Below are 20,976 nucleotides of genomic sequence, written 5' to 3' on the forward strand. Positions count from 1 at the left end.
CTAACACAAACGAAGCCTGGATTCTCGAGGATTGCCCTTATACGCTTTTGAAAGGGAAACAGGATTTTTCTATTTTTTTGACAGACAGGAACACAAAACCACTGTAGGCCCGGCCCTCCCACATGCTGCATTAAAGCTCTAAGGAAAATTATATTTTTAATTGATTTAAACAACCACAGCGAGCTCCAATCCCTGCACTGTAACCCCTAGGCAAGTGGCTCTGCCACTTTGCTGTGTGACCCTGGGCAAGTGGCTCACTTCTCTGGGTTACCTCATCTGTAAAGGGGGAATGTCAAGACTGGAACTGTGTCCAACCCAATTTGCTTGCATCCACCCCAGCGCTTAGTAATAATAATAATGATGATGATGATGATGATGGTATTTATTAAGCGCTTACTATGTGCAAAGCACTGTTCTAAGCACTGGGAGGTTACAAGGTTGTCCCACATGGGGCTCACAGTATTAATCCCCATTTTACAGATGAGGGAACTGAGGCACAGAGAAGTGACTCACCCAAAGTCACACAGCTGACAACTGGCGGAGCAGGATTCGAACCCATGACCTCTGACTCCAAAGCCCAGGCTCTTTCCACTGAGCCACGCTGCTTCTCCAGTACGGTGTCTGGCACAAAGTGAGCGCTTAACAAATACCACCACAGATACCACCACCCCAAATCAAGCGCCAAGAGATCAGGACGGCGCGGGTTCGGGCGGCCCTCCTGCCCTTTTTCACAGCGCTACCAAGCAGCTTGGCTCAGTGGAAAAAGCCCGGGCTTTGGAGTCAGAGGTCACGGGTTCAAACCCCGGCTCCGCCAACTGTCCGCTGGGTGACTTTGGGCAAGTCACGTCACTTCTCCGGGCCTCAGTTACCTCAACTGCAAAATGGGGATTAAGACTGTGAGCCCCACGTGGGACACCCTGATCACCTTGTAAGCTTCCCAGCGCTTAGAACAGTGCTTTATTAAGTGCCTAATAAATGCTATTATTATTATTATTATTATGGCTTGGGGAGGGAGGAGGAGGCGGAATGGTTTCAGGAACGGAACAACTTGGCGCTAGAGTTGTCCCACCCGCAACTCCATCGGGGAAAAAGTCCTTGGCACCGCGCTAGTTCCCCATTGAGCAGGGCTCCGTCAATTCCCCCAATCCACCCTGCCCAAGGAATGTCCCTGGCTTAGGAGAAGCACCCTCCTACCATCCCTCCGGACTGTCCATCTTGGAATTCCTCTTCCCAGCTGACTGCACGTGAGACTGTAAGCTTCTTGAGGGCAGGGGTCGGTATCTACTGCACTCTCCCAAATGCTTAATAGAGTACTCAGTACACGGTAATAATAATAATAATGGTGGTATTTGTTAAGCCCTTACTATGTGCCAAGCACTGTTCTAAGCGCTGGGGGGGGGGATACAAGGTGATCAAGGTTGTCCCACGTGGGGCTCACAGTCTTAGTCCCCATTTTAAGTATGAGGGGGCTGAGGCCCAGAGAAGTGAAGTGACTTGCCCAAGGTCACCCAGCTGACAAATGGTGGAGCCGGGATTCGAACCCATGACCTCTGACTCCCAAGCCCCGGCTCTTTCCACTGAGCCACGCTGCTTCTCTAACAGTAGGTGTATATTGAACAGTAGGAGTTCAATATACTGATGGACTGCTTGATGAATAGTAACAGCTGGTTAACCTTGGGCAAAACACTTCATTTCTATGCCTCAATTGCCTCATCTGCAAAATGGGTATTCATGGGCAAAACACTTTATTTCTATGCCTCAATTGCCTCATCTGCAAAATGGGTAGTCAATACCTTTTCTCCCTCCCACTTAAGAGTGTGAGCCCCAGGAAGAACAGGGACTGTCCGACCTGACTGTGCTGTATCTCCCCCAGCGCTTAGTACAGTGGAGAAGTACAGTAGAGAAGCAGCGTGGCTCAGTGGAAGGAGCCCGGGCTTTGGAGTCAGAGGTCACGGGTTCAAATCCCAGCTCCGCCGCTTGTCAGCTGTGTGACTTTGGGCAAATCACTTCCCTTCTCTGGGCCTCAGTTACCCCATCTGAAAAATGGGGATTAAGACTGTGAACCCCACGTGGGACAACCTGATCACCTTGTAACCTTCCCAGCACTTAGAACAGTACTTTGCACATAGTAAGCGCTTAATAAATGCAGTTATTATTATTATTACAGTGCTCAACACCTAGTAAGGGCTTAACAAATACTATCATGATTATTATTATTATTACGGTATTTAAGTGTTTACTAGGTGCCACGCGCAATTCTGAGCACTGGGGTAGGGACAAGATAATCAGGCCGGAGACAGTCCGCGGGGTTCACACTCTGGCTTTCTCTGCCTCCACCAGTGACTCCAGTAAGACCCCAGTCACCTTTTTGGCCTCCCCCGGGCCCACAATCATTAACAGAGACCACTCTTCCTCAGTCCGAGACTTCGGAGCCCATTAAGAGATTCCGATTCACGTCCTCACGGAAACCCATCAACTTGTCCCTCTCCGTTTTGGGTCAGATTTCAAAGATGTACAAAAATCCCAGATCCCCAAAGTCCACAGATGCAAGTTAATGCAAGCCAACTTTTTATCGCTCAACCGGTGGTATTTATTGAGCTCCTACTGTGTGCAGACCACTGTACTATACAGGTCCCCACAGCACCTGTATATATGTTTGTACATATTTATTACTCTATTTATTTATTTATTTTACTTGTACATATCTCTTGTACATATCTTGTACATACATGTACAGAGAAGCAGCGTGGCTCAGTGGAAAGAGCCCGGGCTTGGGAGTCAGAGGTCATGGGTTCGAATCCTGGCTCCGCCACATGTCTGCTGTGTGACCTTGGGCAAGTCACTTAACTTCTCTGAGCCTCAGTTCCCTCATCTGTAAAATGGGGATTAAGACTGTGAGCCCCACGTGGGACAACCTGATCACCTTGTATCCCCCCAGCGCTTAGAACAGTGTTTTGCACATAGTAAGCGCTTAACAAATGCCATTATTACATTGATTATTACATTGATATCTATTCTATTTATTTTATTTTGTTAGTATGTTTGGTTTTGTTCTCTGTCTCCCCCTTTTAGACTGTGAGCCCACTGTTGGGTAGGGACTGTCTCTATAGGTTGCCAACTTGTGCTCCCCAAGCGCTTAGTACAGTGCTCTGCACACAGTAAGCGCTCAATAAATACGATTGATTGATTGATTTTTTAATGACATTTGTTAGGCACTTACTATGTGCCAAGCACAGTACTAAGCAGTGGGGTAGATACAAGCTAATCAGGCTGGTCACAGTCCCTGCCCCCAATTGGGCTCCCATTCTTAATCCCCATTTGACAGATGAGGTTACTGAGGCCCAGAGAAGTGAGGTGATTGGCCCAAGGGCACACAGCCGACAAGTGGCGGAGCCAGGATTAGAACCCAGATCCTTCTGACTCTCAGGCCTGGGCTCTATCCACTAGGCAACACTGTTTCTCTTATGTGGGCTTATAGTCTAGAGGGGGAGTCTTGACAAGACCCTGGAGAATGAGTGTCAGGGTCCCTGAGGCCATAACACTTCCCGTCCCTAAAGTGAGAATGGTGACTTTCTAGACTGTGAGCCCACTGTTGGGTAGGGACTGTCTCTATATGTTGCCAATTTGTACTTCCCAAGCGCTTAGTACAGTGCTCGGCACATAGTAAGCGCTCAATAAATACGATTGATGATGATGACTTCCCCGCTTGCGGGCTGTGAGTAAAATGGAAGGGGATTTTGACAAATAACGCCGGGGTCCCAGAAAGCTCGGCAGGACTGTGATGGGCGCCAACCACCTCTAGATTGGAAGCTTCTTGTGGGCAGGGAATGTGTCTACCAACTCTGTTACACTGTCCCTTCCCAAGCCCTTAGTGTAGCGCTCTGCACGCTAAGCGCTCAATAAATACCGTTGATTGGAGTCTAGATCCACAGTTAGGCCTCTTGGAAGAGATCACCTCCCAACAACGCCCGGGGATTCCATGCCCTGCAGCTTTCTGGAGGCGAAAGAAAGTAGTATTTGTTAACTTGGGACCACTCAGTCAATCCATCGATCGCATTTATTAAGCATTTACCGTGTGCCGACCATGTACTAAGCGCTCGGGAGAGTACATGCTGACAGAGTTTCCTGACCACAACGGGTGGTTTATCTCTTTTGACCACGCTGGTCTCCCCTACTAGGGTGTACGCTCCTTGGGGGCAAGGAACTTGTCACGGTCCCAAGTGCCTACTACAGGGCTGTATTGTACCAAGTGGGCGCCCAATAAATGTGACTTCTACCACCACCATCACCCCGACTCCCTGCTCCCCAATGACTTCTACGCCACCAAGAGAACCCAGTTCTTCACCCCGCCCCTTGCAGGGCCGTTAAGGAGGGTCCAGCCCCCCGCCTTGGGTGGGCCCCAAAATGCCATCATTATCATTATTATTATTATTATTCTAAGCGGGTTGGTGTCTCCCGCCCCTGGAAGCTTACTGGATCTCCAGGGGGTTGGATTCCATTTTCTTAACATGGCAGGGCGTAACCCACCACCATTTTAAGCCCAGGGAATGGCTGATTTTCCTGGGTCGGTAGCTTAGACCATTTTCTCTACAGTTCTTGCTCGTCGCCCGGTCCCTCCAAAATCCTTCGGCCACGACTGGGGGCAAGGGAGATGATGAGGGGAAAGAGCTCCAGTCTGGATGCATTTGGGTTCTGGCACCTACTCTGGGCCCCCAGTACAGAGCCCGGCCCCCTGGGAGGGGCTCAACTGACAGCCGTCCACCGGCACGCCGATCCAGTGCTCGCTTGTCCTTAACCATGAAAGCACCGCCCGAGGCCAGCGACGGGCTAGAAGTGGAGAGGGGAGGCCCGGAGGGGAGGTCTTGTGGCCCGAGAGGGACCCGGTCAACGAGGTTCCAGGCCCATCTCCCGCTCCCCTGCCTCCCGTCTACAGGGCAGCAGTTGGGTTTCTGATGAGGAGAGGCTTGGCGGCCTCCAGGATGTCCAGTCCTGGGTCCAGGGAACGGCCCAGCCCTTCCAGCACCATGATGGCCAAGACCATCGAGGCAAAGTTGCTCTCTAGCTTCACCTGAAACAGCGAGAGCAGAGGCAGGCCGTTTTTGCGGGGAGGGGCTTTCCGAGACCAGACAGACCCACTTCCCAATCCGGCCACCTCCAAGGGCATCGGGAGAAGCACAGATTCTCCAGGGCCCCTGTGCCAACCCCCCAGGCCCCAGCGACCCGGACCGAATGCTCCCGGCGGGCGGCTCGGAGGCGGGCAGACGCGGTCCATCCCGCTCCATGCCCACCCGGCCCTCCCAGCCAGCATCCTCTGGGAAGCCCCTGCCTGAGCAAGGAGAACCGGCTCACCTTGTGGGTCATCAGCAGCTTGAAGACACTGGACAGCAGGTCGGCCACCTGGAGCTGGGAGGGAAGAGGGAGTCTCACGGCAGAGGCCCCGGGACGCCCTGCCGGTCCCAGCCTGAGCCATTTTTTCCGCTAGCTGCCCGGACTCCTCCCCTCAAAGACTGGACATGATAATGACGGTTGCATTTATTAAGCGCTTACTATGTGCAAAGCACTGTTCTAGGCACTGGGGAGGTTACAAGGTGATCAGGTTGTCCGGGGGGCGGGGGGGGGGCCTCACAGTCTTCATCCCCATTCTACAGATGAGGGAACTGAGGCCCAGAGAAGCAAAATGACTTGCCCAAAGTCACACAGCTGACAAGTGGTGGAGCAGGGATTCGAACCCATGACCTCTGACTCCAAAGCCCGGGCTCTTTTCCACTGAGCCTCGCTGCTCCTCAATGTTGCCAACTTGTACTTCCCAAGCGCTTAGTGCAGTAGGAAAGAGCACGGGCTTTGGAGTCAGAGGTCATGGGTTCAAATCCCGGCTCTGCCAATTGTCAGCTGTGTGACCTTGGGCAAGTCACCTCACTTCTCTGTGCCTCAGTTCCCTCATCTCCTGGAGAGGGACACTGGGGAGACATCCTCCTCCGCCCCAACCCCCCGCCCCATGGCAGGCCAGGGGCAGTCAGGATGAAGATGTCAGATACCCGGCTTGCCCTCCTGGGCAAGGGAAGCAACCAGTCCCTCTTCTTTCCTCCCACATGCTTCGCTCCTCTAACGCCAATGTACTCACTCCTCTCTCTCACCACCTACTCCTCAATCAATCACTGGTATTTACTGAGTGCTTATTGTGTGCACAGCACTGTACCAAGCGCTTGGGAGAGTGTATGAGTTCAACAATCAAGCCGTCCCTCCTGTCTGGAAGTCGGTCCCCCTTCGTACCAAAGATCCACCATTATCCTCATTTTCAAAGCCATACTATAATCACATCTCCTCCAGGAAGCCTTCCCTGCCTAACCTCTCATCCCCCTACCCTATTCTCTCTCTTCTGCAACCACGCACTTGAGTCTGTACCCACTAAGCACTTTCTACTTACCACCACCATAAACACTCCCCACTTCTGTACAGACCCTCTAATCCTTGAATATTTTCACATCCATCTTCCCTGCTACAATGTAAGTTCCTCAAGGGCAGGAGAGTCATGTCTTCCTGCCCTGTGGTACTCTCCCAAGTGTTCACCACAGTGCTCTGCTCAGAGCAGGCGCTCACTATGTGGAGAGCTTGGGACAGTACAACAGAATCAGCCGACACATTCCCTGCCCATAACGAGCTTACGGTCTAGAGGGGGAGGCAGAGATTAATATGAATGAATAAGTAATTTATAATATAGAATTTAAAGGTTTGTACAGAAGTGCATTGAGGTTGTGGGTGGGGAGAATATCAAGTGTCCAGGGGTCAATAAAGACCACTGATTGATTGACTGACCCTGAGTATCAATCAATCAATCAATCGCATTTATTGAGCACTTACTGTGTGCAGAGCACTGTACTAAGTGCTTGGGAAGTACAAGATGGCAACATATAGAGACAGTCCCTACCCAACAGTGGGCTCACAGTCTAAAAGGGGGAGACAGAGAACAAAACCAAACATGCCAAAGGGCAGAGGGTGGAAACAGCCTGTAAACTACACACTCTCCCAAGCGCTCAGCTGAATGCTCGGCCGACAGTAAGTGCTCAATAAATACCACTGATCCAGTAGCACGGTGCTTTGCTCGCGGCAGGTGCTCAACAAACAGCAAAAAATCTGCCTGAGGGGAAGCAGGACCTCCCTGAGGGTCCGGGAAGAGGCTAAAGACGAGGTGGCATTTGGGAGCCGAGGGAGGAAATCAATCAATCAATCAATCGTATTTATTGAGCGCTTACTGCGTGCAGAGCTCTGGACTAAGCACTTGGAAAGTGCAAGTTGGCAACATATAGAGACGGTCCCTACCCAACAGTGGGCTCACAGTCTAGAAGAAAGGGGGAGATGGGCATCCCAGCCCCGACCCGGCTCACCCACCTTGCCCAGGGCGACGGTGTTCTCCCGGACCCGGGTCACCAGGTCCGCCATCTCGGCCTTGAAGCGTTCCACGTCGCGGCACTCGCTGGCCCGAGCGTGGTGCAGGATGAGCTCGGCCACTCTCTCGCCCTGGTTGGAGGGTGGGGAGGGGGAGACGGGTGGTCCCCGGGTGTCAGGGCCCCACGCCCCACCGGGGGGGCACCGGCTCCGCCACCGGCCTCCGGGCACTCCCCGGCGGCGGCCTCACCTGCCCCAACGCGACGGCCCGGAAGACGGCGCGGAAGTTCTCGCGGTCGGCCTCCCGCAGCTCGGCGACGATGCCCGCGTCCAGCAGCACCAGCCGCAGGGGGAGGGCGGGCGGCTTCGCGGCCGCCACGGGGGGATCGCGTGTGCCCGCCGGGCCGTCTCCGCCCTGGACCAGGATGTTCCCGGGATGCAGGTCAGCATGCACCAGGTTGTCCACGAACACCTGGAGGGAGAGTCGCGGCCAGCCCGCTGACACCCCCCCCGCCCCCACGACGCCCACCGGCCCTCCTTGGAGTCCCGGTGCCTCGCCCGCCACTCTAGCAGATCACCTCTGCCAACCGGGGTGATGCCCCAACCGCACCGCGATCCGGCCTTTCCATCCGCCTCCCGTCTCCTGAGTCTCGGCCCTGCCAGAGCGGCGGCGGACGGGTGGGGGGATTCCCCAGCCCCCCACGGACCCGCGTCCCTGCCCTACCATCTTCAGGAGCATGTCGATGCCCAGCCTCGCTATTTTCCTTTTGAGCTCCGGAGGAACGGCCAACGGCAGGTAGCTCGAGACGGGCACGCTTTCCTGCAAGCAAAGGTGAGCGGGGCATCGGCCTCCCGGCCCACCCGTTTGACCCAGCCGCCGGCCAACGGCGGAAGGGCCCGGAGGAGTTTAGCCGGGAGCCCTCCCCACACCCCGTCCCCACCCTCGCACTTCAAAAGTTTCCACCAGGAGGCTGCTGGTAACGAAGGGCCGCAGCGGGGTCGGGAACCGGACGAAGTCCACGTGCCGGAAATTGTGGTGGAAGCGCTCCAGGTTCCAGGCTTCGTAGCGCAGGTCGATCTGTGGCCGGAGGGAGGAGAGAGGTCGGGGTCCCCTTGCTGGAGAACGAAGGGCTCCGGGGAAGGGGAGCTGGGAGCGGCCCCCAGCCCGATCCGGTTAAGCACGGGTCCCCGGCCCGGTCTGGGATGATGATGATGGTATTTGTTAAGCGCTTACTACGTGCAAAGCACTGTTCTAAGCGCTGGGGAGGTTACAAGGTGATTGGGTTGTCACAGTTTTAATCCCCATTTTACACAGGAGGTAACTGAGGCCCAGAGAAGTGAAGTGACTTGTCCAAAGTCACACAGCTGACAGTTGGCGCAGCTGGGATTTGAACCCATGACCTCTGACTCCAAAGCCCAGGCTCTTTCCACTGAGCTATGAGGAGTTGCAAATGCTAAAGCGCTTTGGTGGCTGAGAATTGCCCGAGTGGCATTTGAGAGACACAGGGCGGGGAGATGAGAGATCAGTCAGGGAAGGCCTCCTGGAGGACATGTGCTCTCAGGAGGGCTTTGAAGATGGGGAGAGCAAGAGTCTGCTGGATGTGAGGATAAGGGAATTCCAGGAGGTGAACAAGGTCGGTGGTGTGGGAGAGTGCAGCACAGTGAGTAGATGAGCTGGAGAGGAGCTAAGAGTGAGAGCTGGGGTGCAGTGGGAGAAGAGAGTGGTTTAGTAAGAGAGCTGAGGGAATGTCTTAAAGACAATGGTTCTGGTAAATGCTACTGGTGAGTACTAACATGCCCACCCCACGCACTGTGAAAAGCCAGCGGGCAGCAGATACTCTCAATGGAGAGGCAGCCACGAAGGAGGAGCCCTGCCCACCAGTAGCTCACCCCAAACTGCCAGCAAGGAAGACTGACGCGCTACTTCCTCCACCCGTTTCAGTTTCAATGGCAAACTGGGGTTCTCCCCGCAAGGCAAGGTGGGGGCCTCCCGCCCCAGAGAGGCCATCGGGAGAGCCTCGGCCCAGAGCTGGCCGCCTTCGATCCTCCTGGCTACCTCGCCCCCAGGCTCCACACAACTTTCCCCCAACGGGCCGGACGGTCCAGTGAGATGGAGAAAGCGGCTGTGGCTCGTGACCGGCTACGGGGCAGATGAGCAAACCTAGACGCCGAACTGAGGCCGAGCCACTCTCTAGGCCAAGGGTGCTGACCACCGGACTCCCTCAGGGGCCCAGAGATGGGGGGCCGGAAGACTGGGGAGCGGGGGAGGAGACAGCCTCTGTTTGTACCCCCTGAAGGCTCCTGATCCATCGTGGGGACCGCTATTTACTGAGCACCCCCGGGGTTGGTGGGAGGGGGGCAGGGACTGGGTGAAGCACTGGGGAACTTTCAAAAAGCAAATTGTCCCGTTCCCTGCTCTCGAAGAGCTGAGGGTCTGTCAGCTGTGTCACAAGGCAGCAGGGAATTAAGGGAATTAAGACTGTGAGCCCCATGTGGGACAGGGACTACGTCCAACTTGACAGGGCTGTCTATCCCAATGCTTAGTACAGTAAAAGTCTACCAGATGCCATTGAAATAAAAAACAAAAAACCCGAGAGTCCCAAAAGAGGCCCAGCCCCTTTGGTACATATCCTGGATGGGTGGGTGGCCCAGGCAAGGACGGGCCTTGACCATCCCACTCTGACTCACAGAGGCGGGATTTTCCGGGCTGAGACTAGCACCGGCATGTCTCTTACTGCTGGACTCTTTCTAGTTCAGCCCCAAGCTGGTCTGGAAGGACCCAGCTGCCGGCCGGCTGCTCCTGGGGACAGTGTTTGCTGGGGGGCTTCCAAGCGGCTGGAGGATTAACCCCTCGAGGGGAGGTGGGGTGAGACCAGTCTAGGGAAGCGGAGGGCAGAGCGGTCAGCTGTTAACTGGCGGCAGGCCAGGCCTCCCCACCCTGCCTGATAACTTGATGGCCAAGGAGGAGCGGAGAGGGGGATCCCAACACCACCCATCCCCAGGCTAACTGCTCCCTGATCTCCCTCCCCAGGGTCAGCTCTTGGGGCTTCCCCAGGCAGCAGCGTTGGCCTAGTGGAAAGAGCCCTGGGTTCTAATCAATCAATCAATCAATCGTATTTATTGAGCCCTTACTGTGTGCAGAGAGCTTGGGAAGTACAAGTTGGCAACATAGTCCCTACCCAACAGTGGGCTCACAGTCTAGAAGGGGGAGACAGAGAACAAAACCGAACATATTAATAAAATAAATAATCCCTGCTCCGCCACTTGCCCGCTGGGTGACCTTGGGCAAATGGCTAATTCCTCTGTGTCTCAGTTTCCTTATCTGTCAAGTGGGGATTCAACTTCTGTTCTCCCTGCCCCTTAGCCCAGAGGCCCCATGTGGGGCAAGGCTAAACAGATACCCCCATTATGACCACGATACGGGCCGGGGGGAAGGGGGGAGGCTCACCTGTTGTATCATGAGCTTCTCAAACTCCTCCACGATCTCTGTCAAGCTGAGCCACTTGACCCCTGGCAACAGCCCCAGGACGCGGCTGCCCATCTTCATCAGCAGCAAATCCATGTGGACTTTTTGGGCCAGGCCGGGGTGCAGGACCTGCCCAAGGGAGACAACCGGAAGGCCCAGGCTCGCAGATGCGTCATCTGATAGACTGGGAGAGGCTGGGTGGGCCGGGAGCCCTCATTCACTCTAACCATGCAAATAAGCGAAAAGAGCCCGGGCTTGGGAGTCGGAGGTCATGGGTTCTAATCCCACCACTGCCACTTGGCTGCTGTGTGACCCTGGGCATGTCACTTAACTTCTCTGTGCCTCAGCTCCCTCATCTGTAAAATGGGGATTAAGCCTGTGAGCTCCACGTGGGACAACCTGATTACCTTTTTTTTTAATGGTATTTGTTAAGCGCTTACTATGTGCAAAGCACTGTTCTAAGCGCTGGGGGGATACAAGGTCGGCCCACGGGGGGCTCACAGTCATATTCCCCATTTTACAGATGAGGGAACTGAGGCACAGAGAAGTTAAGTGGCTTGCCCAAAGTCACACAGCTGACCGGGATTTGAACCCATGACCTCCAACTCCAAATTCTGGGCTCTTTCCTCTGAGCCACGCTGCTCCATGCTTAGAACAGTTCTTGGCACATAGTAAGCGCTTAACAAATACCATAATTATTATAAAGGAACAGGGCTTTGAGGCGCCTTCGTGGGCTGGTGCCGGAGGGGCGGGGGAATCCTCGGGCTTAGTGGATAGAGTGCGGGATTGGGAGTCCAGAAGATCCTGGGTTCTAATCCCGGCTCTGCCACGTCTGCTGTGTGACCTTGGGAAAGTCCCTTCACTTCTCTGTGCCTCTGTTCCCTCATCTGTAAAATGGGAATTAAGACTGTGAGCCCCATGTAGGCCAGGGATTGTGTCCAGCTTGATTTGCTTGCATCTCCCCCAGTGCTTAGTAGCGTGCCTGGTGCACAGTAGGTGCTTAACAAATACCACAATTATTATTGTTATAATTATTATTATTATCCTCTTTGGGGATAACTAAAAGGAGGGGGAAACAGCAACCGGAGGAAAGCAGCTGCAGGACAGCTGCCTCTCAACCATGCGAGTCAGGAATGGTCCCACAGCTGTCTATTATCCAGGCCCTCTGTGGCTCCTGCTCCCTCTGTGTGCAATAATAAAAATAATAATAATAATAATAATAATAATGGTATTTGTTAAGCGCTTACGATGTGCAAAGCACTGTTCTAAGCGCTGAGGGGGGATACAAGGTGATCAGGTTGTCCCACGGGGGGCTCACAGTCCCTCACTGCTTGCCTCCGGGATTCACTCATCCGCTTCCCGTTACTGCCTCCTCCGGGAAAGGGAACATGGTGAGACTCGGAGGTCTGCTCAATTTAATTTCCTTTATAATAATAACAATAATAAGGCATTTACTAAGCGCTTACTATGTGCAAAGCACTGTTCTAAGCGCTGGACTGGACTGGGGAACCAGCCTGGGACTCGGGAGACCCGGATTCCAGCCCCAGCTCTGCCGCCTGCCTGCTCTGGGCAAGTCACTCAACCGCTCAGTGCTTTCATTCATTCATTCCATCGTATTTATTGAGCGCTGACTGTGTGCAGAGCACTGGACTAAGCGCTTGGGAAGTCCAAGTTGGCAACATCTAGCGACGGTCCCTACCCAACAGTGGGCTCACAGTCTAGAAGGGGGAGACAGAGAACAAAACAAAACATATTAACCAAAGAAAATAAATAGAATATGGACAAGTAAAATAGAGTAATAAATACGTAAAAACATTATTATTATATTAAAAACTTATTATTATATTTGTTAAGCATTTACTCTGTATCAAGCCCTGTTTTAAATGCTGAGGTGAATTCAAGTTAATCAGGTTGCCATTATTATTATTAATAGTAATAATAATAATGATGGCATTTATTAAGCACTTACTATGTGCAAAGCACTGTTCTAAGCGCTGGGGAATTAACAAGGTGATCAGGTTGTCCCACGTGGGGCTCACAGTCCTAATCCCCATTTTACAGAGGGGGTAACTGAGGCCCAGAGAAGTGAAGCGACTAGCCCAAAGTCCCACAGCTGACAAGTGGCAGAGACGGGATTTGAACCGATGACTTCTGACTTCAAAGCCCGGGCTCCTTCCGCTGAGCCACGCTGCTTCCCAAGCGCTTAGTGCAGCGCTCCGCACACAGTAAGCGCTATTATTATTCATCCCCATTTTACAAGTGAGGTAACTGAGGCACAGAGAAGGCCCAAGTTCACACCACGGACAATCAATCAATCAATCGTATTTATTGAGCGCTTACTATGTGCACAGCACTGTACTAAGCGCTTGGGAAGTCCAAGTTGGCAACATATAGAGACAGTCCCTACCCAACAGTGGGCTCACAGTCTAAGTGGTAGGGCCGAGCTTAAAACTGAGGTCCTTCCGATTTCCAGGCCTGGATTCTATCCATTAGGCCTGGCCCATTAGAGGAAGCAGCGTGGCTCAGTGGAAAGAGCCCGGGCTTTGGAGTCAGAGGTCATGGGCTCAAATCCCAGCTCCGCCACTTGTCAGCTGTGTGACCTTGGGCAAGTCACTGACTTCTCTGGGCCTCAGTTCCCTCAACTGGAAAATGGGGGTGAAGACTGTGAACCCCATGTGGGACAACCTGATTATCTTGTATGTACAACAGTGCTTGGCACATAGTAAGTGCTTAACAAATATTCTCTAGGCCTCAGTTCCCTCATCTGGAAAATGGGGGTGAAGACTGTGAACCCCACATGGGACAACCTGATTATCTTGTATGTACAACAGTGCTTGGCACATAGTAAGCGCTTAACAAATATTCTCTAGGCCTCAGTTCCCTCATCTGGAAAATGGGGGTGAAGACTGTGAACCCCACATGGGACAACCTGATTATCTTGTATGTACAACAGTGCTTGGCACATAGTAAGCACTTAACAAATATTCTCTAGGCCTCAGTCCCCTCACCTGGAAAATGGGGGTGAAGACTGTGAACCCCACGTGGGACAACCTGATTATCTTGTATGTACAGCAGTGCTTGGCACATAGTAAGTGCTTAACAAATATTCTCTAGGCCTCAGTTCCCTCATCTGGAAAACGGGGATGAAGACTGTGTACCCCACGTAGGACAACCTAATTATCTTGCATGTACAACAGTGCTTGGCCCATAGTAAGTGCTTAACAAATATTCTCTAGGCCTCAGTTCCCTCATCTGGGAAATGGGGGTGAAGACTGTGAACCCCACGTGGGACAACCTGATTATCTTGTATGTACAACAGTGCTTGGCACATAGTAAGTACTTAACAAATATTCTCTAGGCCTCAGTTCCCTCATCTGGAAAATGGGGGTGAAGACTGTGAACCCCACGTAGGACAACCTGATTATCCTGTATGTACAACAGTGCTTGGCCCATAGTAAGTGCTTAACAAATATTCTCTAGGCCTCAGTTCCCTCATCTGGAAAACGGGGATGAAGACTGTGAACCCCACGTGGGACAACCTGATTATCTTGTAGGTACAACAGTTCTTGGCACATAGTAAGCGCTTAATAAATATTCTCTAGGCCTCAGTCCCCTCACCTGGAAAATGGGGGTGAAGACTGTGAACCCCACGTGGGACAACCTGATTATCTTGTATGTACAGCAGTGCTTGGCACATAGTAAGCGCTTAGCAAATATTCTCTAGGCCTCAGTTCCCTCATCTGGAAAACGGGGGTGAAGACTGTGAACCCCACGTGGGACAACCTGATTATCTTGTATGTACAGCAGTGCTTGGCACATAGTAAGCGCTTAACAAATACCAACATTATTATGATTATTATTATTAGGCCACGTTGCTTCTGTACCCGGAAGCACTCACCTTGACCGCCACTGGGATCTGGCGGTCCGGCTCATTCCCACGGTCAAGGGGTGGCGAGGGATTTCGGCCCAGGGGGCTTCCGGCCCCCAGGGCCTTGGGTAACGGGGGGTCCGGCCAAGTCCCCCCCAACTTCTGCCCCACCCACGGGTACCCCAAGAGGCCTCGCAGGCCCGTCCCCAGCCGGCCCCCGGGTCCGGAGTCCGGGCCTGCCCCGCGGAAGCGGGGGTCCTCCAGGTAGTCAACGCTGACGTAGGCTTTGTACACTTGGGCGACGCAGCCGGCCCCGACGGGCTCCTCGCTCTGGAAGCGGAGGGCCCGCCGCCAGTCCTCCCCCACGGCCCGCCGGAGGACCAGCTTGGTGTGGGCCCAGGGGTGCGGGCCCGCGCCAACGTGGAGGCGGGAGAACGTGGCGCAGAACTCCTCGGAGAACAGATCGCGCCGGGTGCTGGCCCACTGGCCCAGTTTGATGAAGGTGGGGCCCGAGGACTCGGTGGCCCTGAGCAGGAGGCGCAGCCAGAGAGAGGAGAAGCGGGGGGACAGGCGGGTGAGGGGGTAGGCCAGCAGCAGGGGCGCGAACTTGAGGAGCAGCACGCAGGCCCGCAGGCCCAGCCGCAGCCCCAGGCCCAGCTGGCCGAAGAGGCGGCCAAGCAGCGGGGCCTCGGGGGCGTCCAAGACGGGGCCGCCCGGGGCGCTCGGAAGGGGGTCTCGTCGGCCCCCGGACGCCTCTCTGGACCCCCAGAAGGCCAGCGCCAGCTTGGGCCACCCGCGTGGGATGCGCAGAGGGGTGGCCTCATTCGGTGGGCGTTCGCCCCTTCCGGCCTCGAAGCCCCTCAGCGGGGCCAGGCACAACCTGGCGGAGACGCGCCAAGCGACGATCATGGCCTGGTGCGGTGAGGTCCCCTCCCCAAACCAGGAGCCCTCAATCAATCAATCGTATTTATTAGACTGTGAGCCCGCTGTTGGGTAGGGACCGTCTCTGTATGTTGCCAATTTGTACTTCCCAAGCGCTTAGTCCAGTGCTGTGCACATAGTAAGCGCTCAATAAGTACGATTGATGATTTATTGAGCGCTTACTGTGTGCAGAGCACTGGACTAAGCGCTTGGCAACAACTAGAGATGGTCCCTACCCAACAGGGGGCTCAATCGATCAATGGATGGCCTGCGGTTGGCCTCGGCCTGTCGAGGCACATCCCTGATGGCAGGACCAGCTGAGTCTTTTAGACTGGGAGCCCACTGTTGGGTAGGGACTGTCTCTGTATGTCGCCAATTTGTACTTCCCAAGCGCTCAGTACAGTGCTCTGCACCCAGGAAGCGCTCAATAAATACGATTGATTGATTGAGGGGAGGCCACCACGTTTTCCCGCCTTCCGCCCTCTTTTCCCTCAGACGCCGAGGAGGCCACGAGTGCGCATGCGCGTGAGGGGAAATTTTTCTGCGGGGGGCGGCCGAGGGGGGGCGGGCGGCGAGGCCGGAAACCGCGGCCGCGCGCCGATCTCGGGGAAAGACTTCCGGGAGGGGAGGCCACGCCCCCGAAGGGCCACGCCCCCTCAAGGCCCCGCCCCTTAAAGGGCCTGGAGCCCCGGGCCACACGCTCTGCGCTGGGGGCGGTCACGTGACGGCGGAGCTCGGACGGGCGCCCCCCGCTGGGGGCAACCGGGACTACAATCAAATCCCGTAAATGCCTGCGAGTCCCGCTGGGGGAAACGTAGAGAAGGGAGGCCCTGATGGGCTCTGCCACGTTTTACTTTATTATTATTATTATTATTATGTACATATCTATAATTCTGTTTATCTATTCTGGTGGTATTGACACCATTGACATTGACATTTGACCTTTTTAGACTTTGACATTTTAACAGTTTAGACATTTGACACCATTGACATTGACATTTGACATTTTTAGACTGTGAGCCCACTGTTGGGTAGGGACTGTCTCTAGATGTTGCCAATTTGTACTTCCCAAGCGCTTAGTACAGTGCTCTGCACACAGTAAGCGCTCACTAAATGCGATTGATGATGATGATGATGATGATGATGACACCTGTCTACTTGTTTTGGAAGCTCTGATGGGTGCTGCCAGGTTATTACATTATTATTATTGTTATTATTATTATTATGTATAGATCTATAATTCTATTCGGATGGTATTGACACCTGTCTACTTGTTTTGTTTTGGAAGCTCTGATGGGCGCTGCCATGTTATTACATTATTATTATTATTATTATTATGATGTATAGATCTATAATTCTATTTATCTATTCTGGTGGTAGTGACACCTGTCTACTTGTTTTGTTTTGGAAGCTCTGATGGGTGCTGCCATGTTATTACATTATTATTATTATGTATAGATCTATAATTCTATTTATCTATTCTGGTGGTAGTGACACCTGTCTACTTGTTTTGTTTTGGAAGCTCTGATGGGTGCTGCCATGTTATTACATTATTATTATTATGTATAGATCTATAATTCTATTTATCTATTCTGGTGGTATTGACACCTGTCTACTTGTTTTGTTTTGGAAGCTCTGATGGGCGCTGCCACGTTATTACATTATTATTATATATCAATAATTATATATATCTATTCTGAGGCTATTGACACCTGTCTACTTGTTTTGTTTTGGAAGCTTTGATGGGCGCTGCCATGTTATTACATTATTATTATTATGTATATATCTACAATTCTATTCTGATGGTGTTGACACCTGTCGACTTGTTTTGTTTTGGAAGCTCTGGTGGGCGCTGCCACGTTATTACATTATTATTATTATTATATATCTATAATTCTATTTATCTATTCTGCTGATATTGACACCCGTATACTTGTTTTGTTTTGGAAGCTCTGATGGGCGCTGCCATGTTATTACATTATTATTATTATTATTATGTATAGATCTATAATTCTATTTATCTATTCTGATGGTATTGACACCTGTCTACTTGTTTTGTTTTGCCAGCTCTGATGGGCGCTGCCACGTTATTACTTTATTATTATTATTATATATCTATAATTCTATTTGTCTATTCTGATGGTATTGACACCTGTCTACTTGTTTTGTTTTGGAAGCTCTGATGGGCGCTGCCACGTTATTACTTATTATTAATATTATGTACATATCTATGATTCTATTTATCTATTCTGATGATATTGACACCTGTCTGTTTTGTTTTGGAAGCTCTGATGGGCGCTGCCATGTTATTACTTATTTTTATTATCATGTATATATCTATAATTCTATAAAACTATTCTGATGGTATTGACACCTCTCTGTTTTGTTTTGTTGTCTGTCTCCCCCTTCTAGACTGTGAGCCCGTTGTTGGGTAGGGACTGTCTCTATTGCCGAATTATACTTTCCAAGCGCCTAGTACGGTGTTCTGCACACAGTTAGCGCTCAATAAATACGATTGAATGAATGAACACAGTAAGCGCTCAATAAATACGATTGAACGAATGAATGAATTATCATTATCATCATTATTATTATTATTAATAAATAGAATTATTCTATTAGTTCTATTCTATTAAATTCTATTCTAATAAATAGAATTCATTAAGCACTTAACTATGTGTCAAGCACTCAACCAAGCGCTGGGGTTGACACGAGACAATCAGGTCCCATGTGGGGCTCGCACTCCAAGTAGGAAAGAGAACTGGTACCCAAAGCGCTTAGAACAGTGCTTTGCACATAGTAAGCGATTGATAAATGCCATTATTATTATTATTATTATTATTATTCCCATTTTGCTGATGAGAAAACCTGAGGTACAGAGAAGTTAAGTGATTTGCCCAAGGTTGCACACTGTAAACTTGTTGTGGGCAGGGATTGTGTCCCTTTATTGCGGCATTGTACTTTCCAAGTGCTTAGTCCAATGCCCTGCACACAGAAAATGCTCAATAAATGCAATTGAGTGGATGAATAAATGAATAAGAACCCAAGACTTCTGACTCCCAGCCTCATGTTCTTTCCACTAAGCAACAAACCTTCCTGCAGCAGCAGTTGCTAGAAATCTCTACCTCAAGGCCCTACTAAGAGCTCACCTCCTCCAGGAGGCCTTCCCAGACTGAACCCCTTCCTTCCTCTCCCCCTCGTCCCCCTCTCCATCCCCCACATCTTACCTCCTTCCCTTCCCCACAGCACCTGTATATATGTATATATGTTCGTACAGATTTATTACTCTATTTATTTATTTTACTTGTACATATCTACTCTATTTTATTTTGTTCATATGTTTGGTTTTGTTCTCTGCCTCCCCCTTTTAGACTGTGAGCCCACTGTTGGGTAGGGACTGTCTCTATATGTTGCCAACTTGTACTTCCGAAGCGCTTAGTACAGTGCTGTGCACACAGTAAGCGCTCAATAAATACGATTGATTGATTGATTGATTGATTGATTGATTGAATACAACCAACTGGATAGCTCTCTCTCTCTCTCCCAGGCCGGAAAATCCCCTGGTCCCATCTTCCTCCCTGATTTTAGGTTATGATTTGCATCCTGGGGCTGGAGCCCTGACTCTGCAACCGTCGCTGCTCAGTAAATGGAAAACGGCCCAGTTCACCTCAGCCCAGACCCTTTCATCATCATCATCATCAGTCGTATTTATTGAGCGCTTACTGTGTGCAGAGCACTGTACTAAGCGCTTGGGAAGTACAAGTTGGCAACATATAGAGACAGTCCCTACCCAACAGTGGGCTTTCAGGAGGAAGATGATCCCAAGCACCTCTCCCCAGTCAGTCACTCCACACAGTCCGTTGCTTTTTCTTCCCAACCGAAGTGGTGCCACTGATTATGAGTCTTTATCCCTGTGGGCGAGGAGAGGCCGAAAAGCCCAGTGGACCTTCCCTTCCATCGCTACAGTCTGCCCTTTCCTTACCAGCGTGGCTTAGTGGAAAGAGCGCGGGCTTTGGAGTCAGAGGTCATGGGTTCAAATCCCGCTGCACTGTCAGCTGTGTGACTTTGGGCAAGTCACTTCACTTCTCTGGGCCTCGGTTACCTCATCTGTAAAATGGGGATTAAGGCTGTGAGAACGCCATGGGACAACGTGATCACTTTGTAATAATAATAATAATAATAATAATGACATTTATTAAGCACTTACTATGTGCAAAGCACTGTTCTAAGCACTGGGGAGGTTACAAGGTGATCAGGTTGTCCCACGGGAGGCTCACAGTCTTCATCCCCATTTTACAGATGAGATAACTGCGGCCCAGAGAAGTGAAGTGACTTGCCCAAAGTCACACTGCTGACACTTGGCAGAGCCGGGATTTGAACCCATGACCTCTGACTCCAAAGCCCGGGCTCTTTCCACTGAGCCACGCTGCTTCTCCTTTGTCACTTTGTCACTTTGTAACCTCCCCCGTGCTTAGAACAGTGCTTTGCACATAGTAAGTGCTTAATAAATGCCGTTATCATTATTATTATTCCAAACAAAACGCTACCACATGAATCCAAGCACTTTTCCTGTCTTCCCTTGATCAGCCTACTTGCTGAGCTCTCTGCCTTCCCTCGGCAGTCTGTATTTCACTCTGCTGCCGGGATCATTTTTCTACAAAGATGTTCAGTCCATGCTTCCGCACTCCTCAAGAACGTCCAGCGATGGCCCGTCCACCTGCTCAGCAAACAGAAACTCCTCACCATCCGATTTAAAGCATTTAATCATCTTGCCCCCTCCTACCTCAACTCGCTACTCTCCTTCTTCAACCCAGCCCTCACAATTCGCTGGTCTAACCTACTTTCTGTACCTCAGTCTCATCCATCTCACCACCAACCTCTTTCCCCCGTCCTGCCCCTGGCCTGGAAAGCGCTCCGTCTTCATATCCGACAGATAATTGTTCTACCCCCATCAAAGCCTTATTGAAGACACGTCTTCTCCAAGAGAAGCAGCGTGGCTCAGTGGAGAGAGCCCGGGCTTTCGAGTCAGAGGTCATGGGTTCAAATCCCGGCTCCACCCATTGTCAGCTGTGTGACTTTGGGTAAGTCACTTCACTGGGCCTCAGTGACCTCATCTGTAAAATGGGGGTGAAGACAATGAGCCGCCCCGTGGGACAACCTGATCACCTTGTAACCTCCCCTGCGCTTAGAACAGTGCTTTGCGCATAGTAAGCGCTTAATAAATGCCATTATTATTATTATTATTACAAAGAGATTTTTAAAAAAGGTTTGTGGTTTGTAGCCTTTCCTCCGGAGGGTAGTGCTGCCCAAGGAAACCACCAGGGGGCGCGCTTTCTGC

At 51.7% G+C, this 20,976-nt stretch overlaps 1 protein-coding gene across 1 annotated transcript; it reads right to left on the reverse strand.

Moving 5' to 3' along the window:
• Positions 1-4,074: 4,074 nt before the first annotated feature.
• Positions 4,075-15,721, reverse strand: ADCK2 (aarF domain containing kinase 2). The gene is made up of 8 exons (XM_038752799.1): positions 14,748-15,721; positions 10,832-10,978; positions 8,333-8,461; positions 8,108-8,203; positions 7,634-7,855; positions 7,387-7,515; positions 5,350-5,403; positions 4,075-5,068 (listed from the first exon to the last, which is right to left on the reverse strand). Exons 1-8 carry the CDS (start codon positions 15,624-15,626, stop codon positions 4,928-4,930), a joined length of 1,797 nt encoding a protein of 598 aa, XP_038608727.1. The 5' UTR covers positions 15,627-15,721; the 3' UTR covers positions 4,075-4,927.
• Positions 15,722-20,976: the final 5,255 nt, after the last annotated feature.

This window comes from Tachyglossus aculeatus, chromosome 10 (genome assembly GCF_015852505.1).
Source record: "Tachyglossus aculeatus isolate mTacAcu1 chromosome 10, mTacAcu1.pri, whole genome shotgun sequence".
Lineage (NCBI taxonomy): Eukaryota > Metazoa > Chordata > Mammalia > Monotremata > Tachyglossidae > Tachyglossus > Tachyglossus aculeatus.